The sequence below is a fragment of the Mustela lutreola genome, chromosome 4 (genome assembly GCF_030435805.1).
Source record: "Mustela lutreola isolate mMusLut2 chromosome 4, mMusLut2.pri, whole genome shotgun sequence".
Lineage (NCBI taxonomy): Eukaryota > Metazoa > Chordata > Mammalia > Carnivora > Mustelidae > Mustela > Mustela lutreola.
Window position 1 is genome coordinate 84,680,833 of NC_081293.1, and position 17,020 is coordinate 84,697,852.

Below are 17,020 nucleotides of genomic sequence, written 5' to 3' on the forward strand. Positions count from 1 at the left end.
ATGGTACAGATAGTGAAGTCTGTATCTTTGATCATTAAGGGAACTGGACTGAATGTTTTCAGGAAACTAATAATTTAATGTCAATATATAATATTTTAGGTAAGTTATTCTGCCATCTAACTGTAATAAACAACTGTTGTTGAAATAGGATTGTTTTAGACTTTGTGTTTTATGACATAGTGCTTTATGATGACAGTGTGTAGTGTAGGAGTTTCTCAGCTTCAGTCTCCCCACTGCATTCTCTTTAAAATGCCGAAATTGGGCACCTGGGTGGTTCAGTGGGTTAGGCCTCTGCCTAACTCAGGTTATGAACCCAGGGTCCTGGGATCGAGCCCCACGTTGGGCTCTCTGCTCAGCGGGGAGCCTGCTTCCTCTTGTCTCTCTACCTACCTGTGATCTCTCCCTCTGTCAAATAGATAAATAAAATCTTAAAAAAAAGAATTTTTTTTTAAATGCCAAAATGAACAAGCAGTCCTTTGCTTAAAATCTCCCGAAGGGTTCTTTTCACCCAGAAGTCAAGCTTCACTTACAGAACCTCTCTCACAGTCTGGCCCCACCTTCATACCACTTCTCTTGGGATACCTTGCTACTTTGAACTTGATGCTATAGCCATATTAAATTAAATACCTTGTTTCTACTCAGCCTGTACACATACCAGTACCTCTGCCTACACTGCTCTTCCCTGTTCTCCCCCACTTAGCCTGGCAAACTCCTGTTCAGTTTTCGGAACCCTATTCACATGTCGCCTCTATAAAGGGAAGCCTTCTGTGAAGCATCACCTCCCTCAACTGAGGAAAGTCAATCGCTCTTATTTGCTGGTCTAACCTGATGTTGTTCCTTGTGCTTGTTTTTGTTATTTATATCTCTTCTCCCACCCACACACGTATCACCTGTTTTCTCCCCTATACGCTCCTCAAGGGTAAAAGACCCTGTGTTTCTCGAGAGTGTCTGTCAGAATGTATAACATGTAAATAAATGAGAGTCAATAAATACTAGTTACTGCGATTTTCGTTGCTTTGATTTGTGTTTTATAAATGTTTTTGTAAAAGCAAATATGATTTCTAGTTTAAACATTTTAAGTTAAATATAAACTTCACTGAAAGATTTTTGTGACAGGAATACATTTGGCAGTTTATGAAAGTCAAATATTGTATCGGGGGCATTTAAGATAATATCTAGAAAGTTAGATTCCCTTAGATTTTTATCTGATTACTTTACCAAAGCCTAGCTTCTGTGGCCCATGTTTAAATTGAGAAGTGCAGTTTTTTTTAATGAACAAATTAATAATTGTCATTTATTTTTCTCTGTTCAACCAGCAGACCTAAAAGTTTATTAACATGGATTTTGTTTCTGGTTTTTATCTTGCCTGCCTTTGCTTTGCTAGCTTTTAGAAGAAAAGGGTAAATGTCAAAACAATGGCATTAGACACGTGATTTCTTAAAAATTAAAATGATAGATTTATTTAGACTATCCGTTGAAAAGTATACTCTTAAGTTTTACCATCAAAGATGCATTTGTTTCAGTCAGAGTAACTGTAACCCCAGGTGTGGATTTTGAATCACTTTCTCTGCAGTTATTCCTGATCATGTTCTCTAATGATCATGTTCTCCATCGCTTATTATTTTTCTTTTATTTGATTCAGCACCTAGCATAGTGCCTACACTTACTGGTGCTCATTAAGTGGTTTGTTGATTGGATGATAGTCACTGAATTGATGAGTTCCTCCATCTCACCTACTACCCTGCTCCTTGCAGGTTGCTTCAGGACCAGCTCCCTACTGCCACAGCCCCTGGCCACAGCAGCAAGAAGCTAGTCCCTCCCTTGTAATTGATAAATCGGGGAACTATTTTATTACTTGAAGATTTCCCTAAGTCTGAATCTTCAGGTATTGTAGATCAAGTTTGTTCCCCACTTTACTGATTTTATAAGCTTGAAGTGCTATACAGTGGGGCTGTATACAGTGAAGGATACTTGTGTTACAGCTAAGGGGACCCACGCCTGTATAGTTCTGGAGGAGCAGCAGGAGTCAGTTTTGATGTTAAACCCTGACCCGACTTAATATAAGCGAGAGTAGGTCTTCTTGAGCCTGTGGCCCTGATTTAAAGAATAGATATCTGATACGGTAAAAAGCTCATGAGCCATCTTGCTAAGTCTCACTTATATGAGAATTTACATTTGGAATTGTCACTGTTGAGACACCTTTTAGGACATATTCCTTTGGAAAGCATAGAATGTCTAGACTTGCCTGGTTTTGAATAGCTTAGTGTTAAGAAATAACTTTTACTTGGTTAAAAAAAAAAAAAAAGCCTTTGAAACATTTTGGTAAATATTAGTCTCTGCTGTTGGTAGGAAATCTTGTATTATTAAACTGCTTCCTTGAGAAAAATAATATTTTCTTCTGTGACTAAAATTAGGAAGAAATAGAACCATTTCCAGAAGAAAGGGAGAACTTTCTTCAGCAGTTATACAAATTTATGGAGGATAGAGGTAAGTTTTTTTAAATTCATGGTTAATGTTATAATGTATTATATAGGTAATTAATACTTTAAGAATTCTGTTTCTTAAGCTCCATGTCATGATCTCATGAGTCAGGTCGTGGCTCTTTTCTTGATTATCAGCATCACCAGCACCTACTGTAATATCTGTCATACAGTAAATGGAATGAAGACTTTGATAGTATTTTGATGCATATTATGGCCATGGACCCATATGGCCTGAATTCTGTCCTGGCTATCTGGCCTGCCATCCATGGGTCCCCAAAGAACTCTTAGTACGAGCGAGCAGTTGCATAATGGGAATCATAGCACCATTTTATTTGTACCTACATAGGTGCTTTTAATTAAAAGCCTCCCTCTCCAGAATCACTGTTTGGTAAAATTAGGATCTGTCTGTATGTGTACATGTGAGTGAGAGAGGGAGGGAGGGAGAGAGACATCATAGTCTAAGATGGACAACAAGTCTTCTTGTGACCCAGCCACACAGAATTAAGCAGAGAATTAAACTATCTACAGAGTTAGATGTAGAGAAAGGTTACAGAGTCTCAAGGTAAGCCTTGGTTTAGCTGTTTGAATCTGCCTAATGTTGTTAAGGAAATTCAAGGATTGAGGGAAAATGGTGTGGGTGCTAACCTTTAATTTCCGGTTGTGACCTAGTCCGCTAGTCACCATGCCCCTGTTACTCTGCTGCTTTTCTGCTGTTTAGAATATAATGTCTCCTTTCCTGGGAAATGCTAGAAAGGGAAGTGAGGAGAAGCAGGAAACTTTTTTAGCTTGAGGAGGACAAAATGAATAGTATTTAGAAATGCCACCGTATTCTGGGAATTAATTTTCTTGTAGGAGGGAAATTAATGTTTTTTAAAATCCTCATTTGTATTGCTGATAAGTAGAAGTTGACTGTCTTTTGCTCTCATAAGTGATAATGGCCACTATAATGCAGGTATCTTTTTATTATTTGATAGGAAATGTCTTTGCTTTCATGTTATTTCCTTGTGTGAAAGGAGGCTTGGCCTAAGAATGTAAGCAATTTCCTAGGCTTTTGTATAAGATAAATAAAAAAGTGAAGAAAATTTTAAAAGTTAATATTAGAAACAGTGATAAAATATGAACATCCATGTCATAGGCTGTTTTGAAAGGGCCACAGTTATGTCTCCATCCCATTATTTCCTCTACCACTTTTTTTTTTTTTTTTAAAGGTTTTATTTATTTATTTATTTGACAGAGTGAGATCACAAGTAGACAGACAGGCAGGCAGAGAGAGAGAGGAAAGCAGGCTCCCTGCTGAGCAGAGAGCCCGACACGGGACTCGATCCCAGGATCCTGAGATCATGACCTGAGCAGAAGGCAGCGGCTTAACCCACTGAGCCACCCAGGTGCCCCTCCTCTACCACTTTCTAATGGTTTGGTAGTTTTAGTGTCCTTGCCTTGCATGGTCCACATTAGAAAGAAACAAAACTAAGTGGCTCCGTCAACTGAGTGTCCAACTCCTGGTTTTAGCTCAAGTCATGATCTCATGAGTCGTGAGATCCAGCCCCATGTTGGGCTCTGCACTCAGCGGGGAGAGTGCCTCTCTCCCTCTGCCTCTGAACCCCCTCATCCCGTTCACTCTCTCTCTCTCTCAAATAAATAAATAAATAAATATCTTTAGAAAGAAACAAAATTATATAGTTTCATCCTGGAATCATTGTTTAGACTAGGAACCAATTAATAACATACAAAGAAAGTATCATGAAAATCACCCTCATTGTGAAACTGTTGCCTGTTAATTATCTTATCCCTTTCTTCAGTTCTAACAAACCTTGTTTCCTTGAAACAAAATTAAAAAATTTTGTTTCGTTGGTATTTTATTTTGGTTTATTGACTATTTATTCTTTTGCTCATCAAGGAAATGAAAATGGAATGAAATCATATAAGGTTTCCAAAATCGGGTTTGAGAAAATTTTTAAAATGAAATGGGCTTAAGTAGTAGACATCATATTTTGATTAAGGGATTTGTTTTTTCATATATACACTTTGCACTACATGTATTCAGATATTCAGTGGTCATACCTGAATCTTGTTAATTTTAAATAAAAAATGTAACATGGTTATAATATATTTTGTATTTTCTTTAATAGGCACACCTATTAACAAACGACCCGTACTTGGATATCGAAATTTGAATCTTTTTAAGTTATTCAGACTTGTACACAAGCTTGGAGGATTTGATAATGTAAGTATTACAGTTAGAAATGAAACATATTTTTCATACAACATGTTTTCTTGTCTAAAAATTGCTTAAAATTATATACTAATAAAAACTTAAGAGTAGAAGGAAAAGAAAATGGGAAGCACAGGTTAGAACCAGGTAGCTTCCTTAGACCAAATTTAAATTTAATTAAAGATTCTTTCAAATGAGCTTTCTGATTTATTGTTAAGTTTGTCAAACTTTAATAAACCACCTGTGTATGTCTGAGTCACAACACAGCCATATTGGTAGAAGTTCGTTCTCTTTCTCTTTTCCACTAGACTGTAAGGTCCTTGAGAGTTAATATTCTTTATATCCTTAATCTCTTCCATTCTGTCTGATGCACACATACACACACACACACATACATACACATGTGTATATGTAGAAACATGAAGAAAAAAATCTTCATTGAACCAAAGAATTTATCTTAAGGTTGCCATGATGTATGATGTCCCTTCAATTAAGATTATTCTGGGGGAAAAAAGGATTTTGTATAATAAAATGTATTAAGTTCCTTAGAACTGCTTTGATTTATTAAGCTTATAGGTTTTATGGGAACTAATACTTAAAGAATTTCATCTGTAGTTCTTCATTACAAATTTTGACTTAAAAACCTGAATATTTTCTTATGTACTATGTCAGGGCTAATTTAAAAATGAAATGGCCCAATATGTCAACATTTGTAATTCTGAGATTTATTAGAATACTAAAACTTTAAAACAATGTTGTAAACCAAGTTTTTCATTTAGAATTTATTAAGTTATTTTCATTCCTTTGAGACCAGAGCCAATACATGTAAACATATATATGCTTCATTAATAAAAATTTTATTACATTCCAACCTTTTAATTTGGGAGTTTTCATTTTCCTTTGTTAGATTGAAAGTGGAGCTGTTTGGAAACAAGTCTACCAAGATCTTGGAATCCCTGTCTTAAATTCAGCTGCAGGATACAACGTTAAATGTGCTTATAAAAAGTAAGTCAGTGCTCTCTTAATCTCACAAAACAAACTGAGGGTTGCTGGGGGAGGGGGGAGGGAGAGGGTGGTTGGGTTATGAACATTGGGGAAGGTATGTGCTATGGTGAGTGCTGTGATATGTTAATAAAAAATAAAAAATAAAAGTTAGTGTACTTAATAAACCTACATTCAATACTTTACCTAGAAAGCAGGTTAGAATTTACTGTATAACTGAGACTAAATATTTCTTCTAAGAAGCGATCAGAAATTTTTACTAGACTGATCACTCTATAATAGCATTTTCTACAATGTATTCTATGAATACTACATCTATGAGATATTCTGTGAAGAAAGTTTTTGTGGCCAAGTAAATTTGGAAAGTACTATGTAGAGTTTAAAATGCCAGAGTGTTAAAAAGTTGAGGGTTGAATCCTGGTTCTGCCAGTTACTAGCTTTTGTGCCTCTACAACCATTTCTTTGTTCTCCTAAGCTTTAGTTTCCTCTTTGGTAAGAAGGGATGTTAGTCCTTGCCTCGTTGGACTACTCTGATGATGACATGAGATTTCACGTGAATTCAGAGGCCTAGTGAATGGCACGCAGGAGTGCTCAACAGATAGATACTGATACCTTTAATAACTACTGTTGTTACACTTACTATCCTTAACATTCTGCCTTTTCACTTTTAGTGTAGGTTTTTTCTTTAAGATTTATTTATTTGAGAGAGAGGGAGAGGGCTGGGCAGAGGGAGAGGAAGAGTCTTAGGAAGACTGCACTGAGCAGGGAGGCCAACACGGGGCTCTATCTCAGGACCCTGAGACCAAGACCTGAGCCAAAACCAAGAGTCGGATGCTCAATTGACGGCACTACCCAGGCACCCCAGTGTAGTTTTTTTAGTGACTTTTTTCCTTCGAAAAATGTTTCTCTTTGGGTTAAAGAGATTGGGAAGAACAGAACTAGAATAAACAAGAATAATAATATGGCTCAGTATCTGAGGACTTAAAAGAAATGAACACATTTTAAAAACTGTAACTCTACAGCAGTATTTTGAAACGTTTTCCCAAATATAATTTCTCTTCATGTTTCCAGATACTTATATGGTTTTGAGGAGTACTGTAGGTCGGCCAATATTGAATTTCAGATGGCATTGCCAGAGAAAGTTGTTAACAAGCCATGTAAGGAGTGTGAAAATGTAAAAGAAATAAAAGTTAAGGAAGAAATTGAACCAGAAATCAAAGAAATAAAGATTGAAGAGGAGGAGAATATAATACCAAAAGAAGAAAAACCTACTGATGATGATATTGAAAGAAAGGAAAATATTAAACCCTCTCTGGTAAATCAGATACTGTTAATGGTGCTGTGCCTTCTTTGGTACATTTTCTACCTTGTCTATAAGTTTTCATAGCTAATTTATCATGAAATGTTGTATTTTATTTTTTTTATTAAGTGCTATTTTTATATTTAAAATTAGCTATTATTTTTGCTTAGTGTTTTAGGAATGGCAGGAGTTTTTTAAAATTACTACTATCTTTCTCAATATTAGTATTGGTTGGTACCTTCTTTTGCTAACAATTAGAGCATGAAATGAGGGTGACAGTTTATACTTTTGTTGGTTTAGTTCCTCTGATCTTTTTCTAGGGAAGTAAAAAGAATTTATTAGACTCTATACCTACACAGTCTGATCAGGAAAAAGAAGTTAATATGAAAAAAACAGAAGAAAATGAAAATCTGGAGAATAAAGATGAGGAGACAACTGGGGTGGATGAATCCCTCAGCATAAAGGTAGAAGCTGAAGAAGAAAAAGCAAAATCTGGGTAAGAAATTTGTTTTTGGTTAAGATGCATTTTGGCTGAATGAATTCTGATTTGCTCTTTATTTTTGTATCTGTATGTTTGAATCTAAATTTGACAAAATACAGGATTTTTGAGTGGTTTGCATTTATTATGTGAGTACCATTTGCCTCCTTCAGAGACCCTGCTAATGCGACTTTGTAGCAAAAGGTCATATTTTTGATCCATTCTTCTTGCTCTCATCATGGAAATATATGAAATTTTGAGCTAGAGAAAAAGTACTTCTTACTACATTAAGCTCTGCTGAATAACCAGATAATATAAATTTGGGAAGATGGCTTTCTGTTATGTTTTGTAGATGGAATGTTGGCTCTAGATTTTAAGAGTTGTACTAATTCCTTAAGCAAAAAATAAGAATGGAAAAGTGGTAATAATTAGTTTCAAAAGGCCAGAAATTGTTATATTGTGTTTAATGTGTCAGTAGCAATTATTTGTTTTGGTCAGTTTGGAATGATGAACTTACTTATTTAGCAATGTAATTTTATGCACTGCCAGTGGACCCTTGGATTTTTGTAGGTGATTTTTGGGATCTGGTCTTTATTTCTGAGGTATAAACAACCTAGACGTCTCCATTGTTAATGGCCGATTTAAATAAGTACAACCAAATGTTTTTGATCATTTTAGTATTTTTCTGAAATTTGGCCACAGCATGCAGAGAAGCAGGGAAGGGAAGCAAAATAAGCTTCCTTAATATAGTGAGAGGTGTTTGTTTAGTATACTGTGTTATATATTTTTGTGTACAAATGTGTATATCAAGTACTCCTTTCTGTTATTGGAGATTATCTCCGCTGTTAAGAAACTTAGTAAGTACCTAGCTTTTTGCCTAAAATCTCTTGATCATTTTAGTGTCCTCTGAAATTTTGGTGTGGCATGTAGGTAAACATGGAAGGAAAAACCTGGGTTTAGAAGAATATAGTATAAGTGTTTTCTCATTATACTTGGTTGTAGTCCTGTGTGCATGTGTGTATTTGAAGTACTCCCAGCTGCTACTGGAGATTATTTCAACTCTTAAGAAACTTAGTAAGGATTCAGCTTTTTGCCTAAAAATCTGATTTTTATATCTGCATATGTTTCTGGAATATCTACTGTGTGGGAGGCACTGTAATAAGCCTGTATTTTCTTTTTGTTACTAATAATTAATTTTTCAAGTTGGTGTTTCAGTTGATTTTATAGTATAAACTATATATTGTAGGTTCTAAAAAATTACTTAACCATATAGCTTTTTAATTTACTATATATATTTACAAATGTATCATACCACAACTGGAATTTTCCTGCCGTGACTGCCCTAATTTGGTAGATGTTCTTCAGAAGTGTTATGTGTTGGGAATGTCCAAGAATGTCCACTAGAATTTTATTAGATGAGTGCAATAGAAAAATTTTACAGTGATGAAGAATCATATGTATTTCTCTAGCATGTAAACTTTCTCTAAGTAATTAGCTACTACCAGGAACTTTCCATGTCCTTCTCTCATACTCTAGGTGTAGGAGATTAAGTAAGTTAATTCAGGTAAAACACCTGGTTCAGTGGCTGGCCCCATAGTAGGTATTAATAAATTATAGGTTTAAAAAAATTTATTCCATCGTGAGGAGTGTGACATCAAAATGGGAAAATTTGGTATTTCTTTGTGAATTCAGATGAAAAATACTTAATACATTTGGTTTCTCAAAATACAGTTCTTTGAATGATAAGTAACAAAAGTGTGTGCACATGTGTGTTGTGTACGCTTATGCACGTGCACAGGTGCAGCGCATGCATTGGGTGTGAGTGAGGTGTATATATATATAAATTGAATTTCTAAAATCTGTATGCTGTTTACATTTTATACTTTCAAAGGATATCTTTGCTCTGTGTTCTGTCTCGTTTAGTGCATTTACCTCTGCTTTTTGCCACTGAATTATTAGAGGAGGGAGTAGGATATTTTATTTGGCTGATAGTAATTGTGTTGTTTGCTTTTTTATACTTTAGTATATTACTTAAGTGCTTTTCATTTGGTTTGTTTTTGAGGTTGATATTCAATGCAAAATTTTATTTTTAATTTTTGATTGCTTTATTATTATAGTGTTAGGGTTTTATTCCAGATTGAAAAAAAGATTGCCCTGGCTGCCACTTAAAGTAGAATTGTGCTTGGATTACTGGTATTTCCAGTTGTGCTCAGTGCACTGTATAAGACCTAGTTTAGAGCTCGTTGTCATTTAAAAAATCTTAGATGTTTTATTCTGCATCTTTCTTTTCCCAATATATGATGATTCTGAGGTACATGGTAAATCTCTTCAGTGCATAGTAAATTTCTTCTTTTGTTGTGGCCACTAGAATACACTTCCTTTTCTCCCTGATATGCAGAGATACAAGCTTATGATTTAAACAAGTAATATTCTTCCCCCAAAAATATCTTCAGCATTTTAACTTTTATATATTAACCTTTATTTATTTAAAATTGTTAATAAAACTGTATCATCCATAATACCCTTTCTAGTAATTTTCTAGATATTTTAGCCTTGCTAGTAATTATTTCTTCATTCTAGACATGTTAATGTATTTTTAATAATAGAGTTCCTATTTTTTTAATCTCAGATTATAGCTGGTTTTGTTTAGGTCTTAATTTTTAAGTACCTATTCATTTGAATATGAATGAGTCTTTAAAAATAGAAATAATTCTTGAGATTCTGTAGACTTTGTGATGTATTTCAGAGAAAATTGTTGCATTTGTTACTTTTGTAAATTTAGACTTAATTTCACAAGACTGCTAGGTTTCCCTTCATCCTTCCTCTCCTACTATGTAGAAGGAAAGAAGTAGGAGAATAAAAAATCTTTATAGTGTTGCTTGTATTACTATAGATTATTTTTGTTGCTTCTATAACTGCATAATCAGGAGTGATAATAAAGTATGTTATTGCTAAAAAGTTTGCATAGAATATAAAACAAATTCTCAGTGGAGAAGGCTTCTTACGTAAATATTATATTCATCAACTTATATTCATCAACTTATAAAGCATAATTACTTAGCTGTCTTATAGTTGTTTTATGATCTTTGTCAGCTCTTAAGTGATGGTTTCTTTTTGAGAGAAAAATTGTTGTAAAAAGTATAGACCGTTTTTATACTGTATAGCAGCAGATAAAAACTTAAAAGTAAATATAGTCGAATTTCATATTGAAGTTTAAAAAAAAAATAAATCTAGTATTTGGAAAGAGTGATAATTTAAGATTTTCTCCAACTTGTTTAATACAGATTTGTGGCTGAATGCAAATGCTCAGTTTTAAAAAGTGCATGATATTGAGAAGATTGAAATGGTTGCAGTGCTGCTTCTAGAATGATTTTACTTTTAGTTTCGTATTACTTGGAGTTGGCCTCATATACATATTTCATTGGAACTTCTAAGTTGAAAGAATTGGTAGAAGACTTTCAGTAAATGTACAGTAAAAGCAGAAATTGTAGCAAAGTTAGAAGACTAGAAAGAAAAAACTTGATGTGATATTGATGTGAAATTAGTCAAATATTCCTGTGAAAGTTAAATAATTCAGTTAGCATAACTTTTGAAATTTTGGTTGGATCACCTTTTGAACTCAGTAAGACTAGCTGTTGGCTAGTAAAAGTTTTTGTTTTAAACATCCTGAGGCTGGAAATACTTGAATAGGAAATCATTTTTAGTCTGAAAATGGCTACGGGGTGTAATGATTTTTGTTTTTGTCAATACTTTTGTATAAAACATTTTTAAAATAAAACATGAAAAAGTTGTTATAGTCGACCTTACTAGTTTCTTATACAACTTCTGTTCTTCTGGCTGTTGGAAATTTTCTTTTAACGCATTTTTCAATCTTCATTTTCTCTACATGTATCCTTCTGTAACCATGGTCATCTTAAACAGTTTTAGTTTTTAACGTTACATTGAAACTCAGAATTTCATGCACATGGAACCTGCTATTCCCGGAGCAGTCACAGCCACGATTTTTATCATTTTATGTGGTTTGGAACTGAAAAGCTTATGAGGTGTCTTTTATTAACTGCAATTTTTTAAACCTTTCAAGAGATGAAACGAATAAAGAGGAAGATGAAGATGATGAAGAAGCAGAAGAGGAGGAGGAGGAGGAGGAAGAAGAGGAAGAGGAGGATGACGACAACGAGGAAGAGGAGTTTGAATGCTATCCGCCAGGCATGAAAGTCCAAGTGCGGTATGGACGAGGGAAAAATCAAAAAATGTATGAAGCTAGTATTAAAGATTCTGATGTCGAAGGTGGAGAGGTCCTTTACTTGGTGCATTACTGCGGATGGAATGTGAGGTAACTTGAGTTTTAGCTAGTGATTACTACCTAAAAACACTTATAAAATAATTTTCTATTTTAAAATTGAATTAACGAATTACAGACTTGTCAGTATTCAAATTGAGGTCATAGTACCATAAAAAAAATGTAGATTTTAGCATGTACGTGCCTCACGTAGTGACTTCCCTACTCACTGTTTTTAATACTTAGACGATATTCTTAGTGTCTAGAAGACCGAAATCTGTACAGTTGATTTTTATGTTATACATGTAGATTAACAGAGGCAACATTGGTGAAATGATAGAAAAATCTTTTTTTTTTTTTTTTTTTTAAGTTAAAAGACTTTTGAGCTTCTTGATGTCTGCAAGTTAACTACCAGGCTTCTTGCTCTCTTGCATTTACAACTACATTGCCACAATAACCTCTTCTTTGCAATCTTAAGTCATCACATTTCTTTCCTTCAGTAGGCAGGGATTTTAAAGTTGCAATTTCTTCAGAAGCTGTCGCCATTTTAAGAGGGCCTCTGTTTCCTCGTTAACAGCTCTTGCTTACAGCCTTCTTCAGAAGCCCCAGAACTCTGTCTGTTTGAGACAATATGGTGGAAGTGTAAGCAAGTTGGCTTGACTAAAATATAGAGTGTGCTTTCTGACTGCTGCTAACCCTAGGGGGAAGAGAGGCAAGACTAAGGTTTGGTTTTAGGTTGTGTTCAATTACTTAAGTTCTTTCCTTACACAAGTTTTCTTTGGTTTATCCAGAGAGATTTTGTATTTGAATTTTATCCCAAATTGGCAAGCCCGTTTTTAGGATCTGGTCATTTAGGAATCTTTTAAGAAAAATTTAATTCCTTTTGGAATATTTGATATTATGTTTGAAATACATGGTAGGGTCGTTGCCCTTGAACAGTTTATCATAGAAGTTTTAGGTGGTGATTTGATGGTGTATGTAGTATCTTCAAGGAGGAATATAGTTCCCATGCTTTTTATTTAAATTGTATTCTGTGATTTGGAGAGTAATTAAGAAAACATACTCTCAAATGCTGTTTCCTAAAAAAACAACTGTGCAGTCTCTTTTTCTTCAGAGTCCATTTTGTGCCATCCTGTTGTGGCAATAGGAAACTCTAGGAAGCTTGGCTAATCTGATTACCTTTCTTATTTAGAGAAAAGTACAGTTCTGATCCATTCTGAAGCTTGGAAGAAAAAAACAATTTAAGTCATAAGGAAATGTTCAGAAGTTTTGTTTGGGACCCATTCTTTATTATTTCTGACTAGCAAGATAAAGTTTTAGATTTTAAGAATGCTGCTATCATAATTGTTGTCCTGAAACATAAGCTTTTCCAGGGAATCAGTTTCAACATCATGTGTAATTTATCCTTTTCTCTGTTGGCTCTTACGCTACCTCTGTGGTGCATGATTTTCCTTACCTGCAAGGCTGGCTGTTAAATAGATCATGTTCAAAGGAAGATGCTTGAGATCTGATATTGCTGCTATAGGAATATTTTGCCCAGTCTTTGATATTTAATTGTTTTGATCTTACTAAATGATCTTATTAATATAAATGTAGAGGGAGTTCCATTTATGCCTAGGGTGTAACTGTAAATGTTGACTATGTTAGCTTAAAATTAGGAAGGACAAAATTGAATCAGGAAAAATTAATAATTAGAGTAATGCCCACAGGATAGATAAGAGCCACATCCTCTTTTACCGCTCCTTGAGTTCTTCAGTCCTACTTATTCTGCTGGCTTCTATAATGAGGCAGTTTTTCTAGTCGCCTTTATATTAAATGCTTTAAATTTTGTGGCAGGTAGAATTTAGGTGTTCTCCAACTTGCAGTATTATCAGGGCTTGATTATTTTCTATTATCTCATTAAATGGAAAGGAGGCTTATAGGTGAAAGAATTAAAACATTCATAAAATTATTCTGCAAAGAAAATCTACAACTTTCTGTTTGTTAAGAAAATACAGACTAAAGGCAAGAGTTATCTTTTCCTAGAACACTTGAATTTTAGAGGGTAGAAAGGGAATGTTGGTATTTTAGCTTTGAAACTGGTTGGGGGTTGGGTAGGGTAAGGGGAAACTGAATTGAGGCCTTCAAGTTTTTAATAACATAGAAAAGAAAATGAGACCTAGTTCAACAAGACAAGCTTATGTTACTGAGAAGGATTCCATCTACTCCTCACACCTCAAGCGTTTGTATGGTCTGAACTTTCAAAAGAAGAAAACTAACCAACTTGATGAAGACCTGTAGAGTGGATCTCTCCACCCTCCTGCATCATAGAGAAAACTGTACTTCTGTATATTAGCAGTTAATTTTCTTTGAGTCAGTAGAACAGTACTCCTGTTTCCCTCTGAAGCTGATCTAATGGGGACTGCAACAAATGCTCACCACTTCTACAACAGTTTCCTATTATTCCGGTGATCTCCAGCTTGATCTTTGAATTTACACTTAAGAGACATGAAATTAGAAATGAAGATTTATGCACGAAAGTTCATGAAAATAGTTTTATCTTCAGTGGCAGTTATTACCATAGCAATTTAGGAAATTTTATATGAAGCTATTTATGTGAGTTTTGTTTGATCTGAAAGGTCACTCTCCAGTGAAGTAATTTTTCTAAAGGAAAATAAAAGTATCTCTCTTAGTTTAAAAAAATACTGTTTTCTGGTAATTTCTACGTTTTTCCTTTTTTCTAAAGTTCTGTGTAAACCTTTATATTGATATTTTTATTTGTACCCCTGTTTCACAATTGAAAATGTTAATTTTTGCTGCACAAAGGATAGTGTTTGAGCCAATTTGTTTTTCACTTCCACAGTGGAAAAAAAAAAAAGACACATTTTTACAGGCTTGCACCCAGTTTTCTGGAAAATAGCCAGAGCTCTGGATCTTAAACTGCATACTGGCTTGTAGATGGTATGATACTGTTACAGAATTTTTCAGATGAGGTGGTCGTGTATCAAACAAGTATCTGATCCAAGTTGATTTGGCTAGGCTGCCACATGCTTGGGGAAAAGTCAGTGCTTTTTTATAAATTGTTTTTAACTCTTCTAAAAATAGCATTCAATCTAGAAAAATGTCAAAGTATATAAAAGTAGAAAGACAACTATTTTAATATTGTAGTAAGTTCTCTTTTAGTCTTAAAAGACAGAGCTCATATGTTTTTAAAAACTATAATCATACTTCAGTAGTTTTTAGTAGTAGCCATTCTTGTTTGTTTTCTCTTAGTGATGTTAATATTTTATAGAAGTCTTTAGTACCATTAGCTAATTGATCCCTTTCATTCTTAAGTTTCTAAGTCATGGCATAAACGTGGGAGTGATAGTTGAAAATGAAGTTACGCTTTGAAATTCAACTGCTGTAATCTCTGTTGCTCGTGTTGGGTTTATCCTGTTTAGTGATACAGCTAAATGTATTATGGCTATCTAGACTGCTTGGCTTGGGATTTAAAATCTATCAGTGTTCTGTATTGAGGCTGATTTATTTTTCTCCATTTCTAGTTTGGCTTTCCATAATCAAGGGGTTGGGAATTTGATTTGAGATTTTTTAAATACTGAGATTCATCAACTACATTAAAAAGATAGCCCCAACTAAAAGAGAACAGGAAAAACAACACTGAAATTTCAACTGTTGAACTCCTAAGTAACAAGTTAGTTCTACTCCATATTATAAGCTATAGGAAACTGAAGATAAGATATATTATACTTAAATATTATCTGAAATTAAATGTATTTCATTTAAAAAATATCTTACCTCTCTAAGCAAATTGGCTCCTCCATTGAGGGAATGGGGGTGGGAGGAACTAGTCAAAAGCTTCCATAAATGGGTTCAGATCCACTTTGCGCTAACATTCAGCTGCTCTTTATCAATGTCATGTGCAAAGTACTATACTTGGACTGAAGATAAAAAGAAGTGGTCCCTATTAAGAAACTGATTGTCTAGGCAGGGGAATTACCCCATCAGATTGTCTAGGCAGGGGAATTACCCCATCAAGAACACCCTCCTTCTTGATGCCCTCAGTGCTCCTCTTGTGTTGCCTACCTTCAGTCACTCCTTATCACCATTTCTTTTGACCCCTATGCTCTTGTGTTGCTTTGTAGTTCTTCCTGGACTACAGGAAGTAGTCCTGCTTAAATCTCATGCTCTTACTCCTGGCCTGCTTAAATCTCACACTCTTACTCCTGGCCTGCATCTGTGCAGCTGATCCTGTCTGGAGAAAGCAAACAACCACGCTGACTTCTTTTAAATTCATGAGTATGAACTTTGGGTGGCCACGATATGTTTCTTTTCCATTCATTCCTTCCTTTTCTCCGAAGACAGTTTCATACTGTTTCTTATCTCCTCAAATGCCTGGCATCTCTTCCCCACTCTCACTTTCAGTTGGTGACCTTACTTTATAGCCTTGTGAAAAACTGAAGTGAGAGGAGAGTTTTGTGAACTTCACATCTGCCTCCTTACCTGCATCTGCTGCTGCATTCTGTCTCTCTCCCTCTTTAGTCATCTGTGAAAACAAGTGTGCTGCTGTGTCAAGCCGTTCTTCTAATTATCATTCCTGCTTTCCTAAGTCAGAGACATGGGACTAGAAATTCTCCCTTTTTCCTCTCTCTTTTGTCAGTTTCTCACTCTGTTTTTAATCATCCACATCTGGACCTGCAGTGGTTTTTCCCATCTCAAAACTCACTTGAGCTTTACCTGCTTTTCTTGCTGTGCCATTTCTTTGCTCATTTCCATCCAGCAAAACTATGAGCTTACATTTATCACCCAGTTTACCTCCTGTTGTTTTGTGTAAAGCCAACTCCACTGAGGCTTTTGCCCCATCACACCTCCCTGTTAGTGACCCCATCTAGCTGAACTCCATCCTTATTTCTTGACCTCTTGTTACTTGCCTTATCAGTGGTATTTGACCCAGCCGATCCTTCCTTCCATGATAATTTTCACTTGTGTTCCAGCTGCAGTAGCACCAACTGTTTTTCTTGTTTATTTTCCTTTTCTGCCGTTCCTCAGTTATCCTCTTTTGTCTCTTCTTGTCTTTGTGTGTTTTCTTTTTTTACAGTCATGCTCTTCTTTTATCTTTCTGATATCCATTTTAACTTCTTTTACTTTCCATTCCTATTTTTCTAGCTCTAATTTGAGACAATTTTCGGATACTGAATTTTTCCATATTATTTTTTTGGAGTCAAAGGGATTTGACCTTCTGGAATATAGCTTACACCTGTATACCTTACACCTATGACATGGGTAA

The 17,020-nt window shown here is 34.8% G+C and overlaps 1 protein-coding gene across 6 annotated transcripts in view; it reads left to right on the forward strand.

Moving 5' to 3' along the window:
- Window positions 1-17,020, forward strand: part of ARID4B (AT-rich interaction domain 4B) — a 148,377-nt gene that overhangs the window by 92,275 nt on the left and 39,082 nt on the right. For 4 of the 6 annotated variants that reach the window (XR_009352696.1, XM_059170408.1, XM_059170406.1 and 1 more), the window contains exons 12-17: window positions 2,415-2,487; window positions 4,613-4,707; window positions 5,603-5,700; window positions 6,769-7,012; window positions 7,318-7,493; window positions 11,557-11,808. Coding sequence is in view for 5 of the 6 variants with exons in the window: in XM_059170408.1 (XP_059026391.1) it covers window positions 2,415-2,487; window positions 4,613-4,707; window positions 5,603-5,700; window positions 6,769-7,012; window positions 7,318-7,493; window positions 11,557-11,808 (938 nt within the window). In the remaining variant the exon portion in view is untranslated. The remainder of the gene's footprint in view (window positions 1-2,414; window positions 2,488-4,612; window positions 4,708-5,602; window positions 5,701-6,768; window positions 7,013-7,317; window positions 7,494-11,556; window positions 11,809-17,020) is intronic. The other 2 variants (XM_059170409.1, XM_059170411.1) reach the window with 2 other exon arrangements.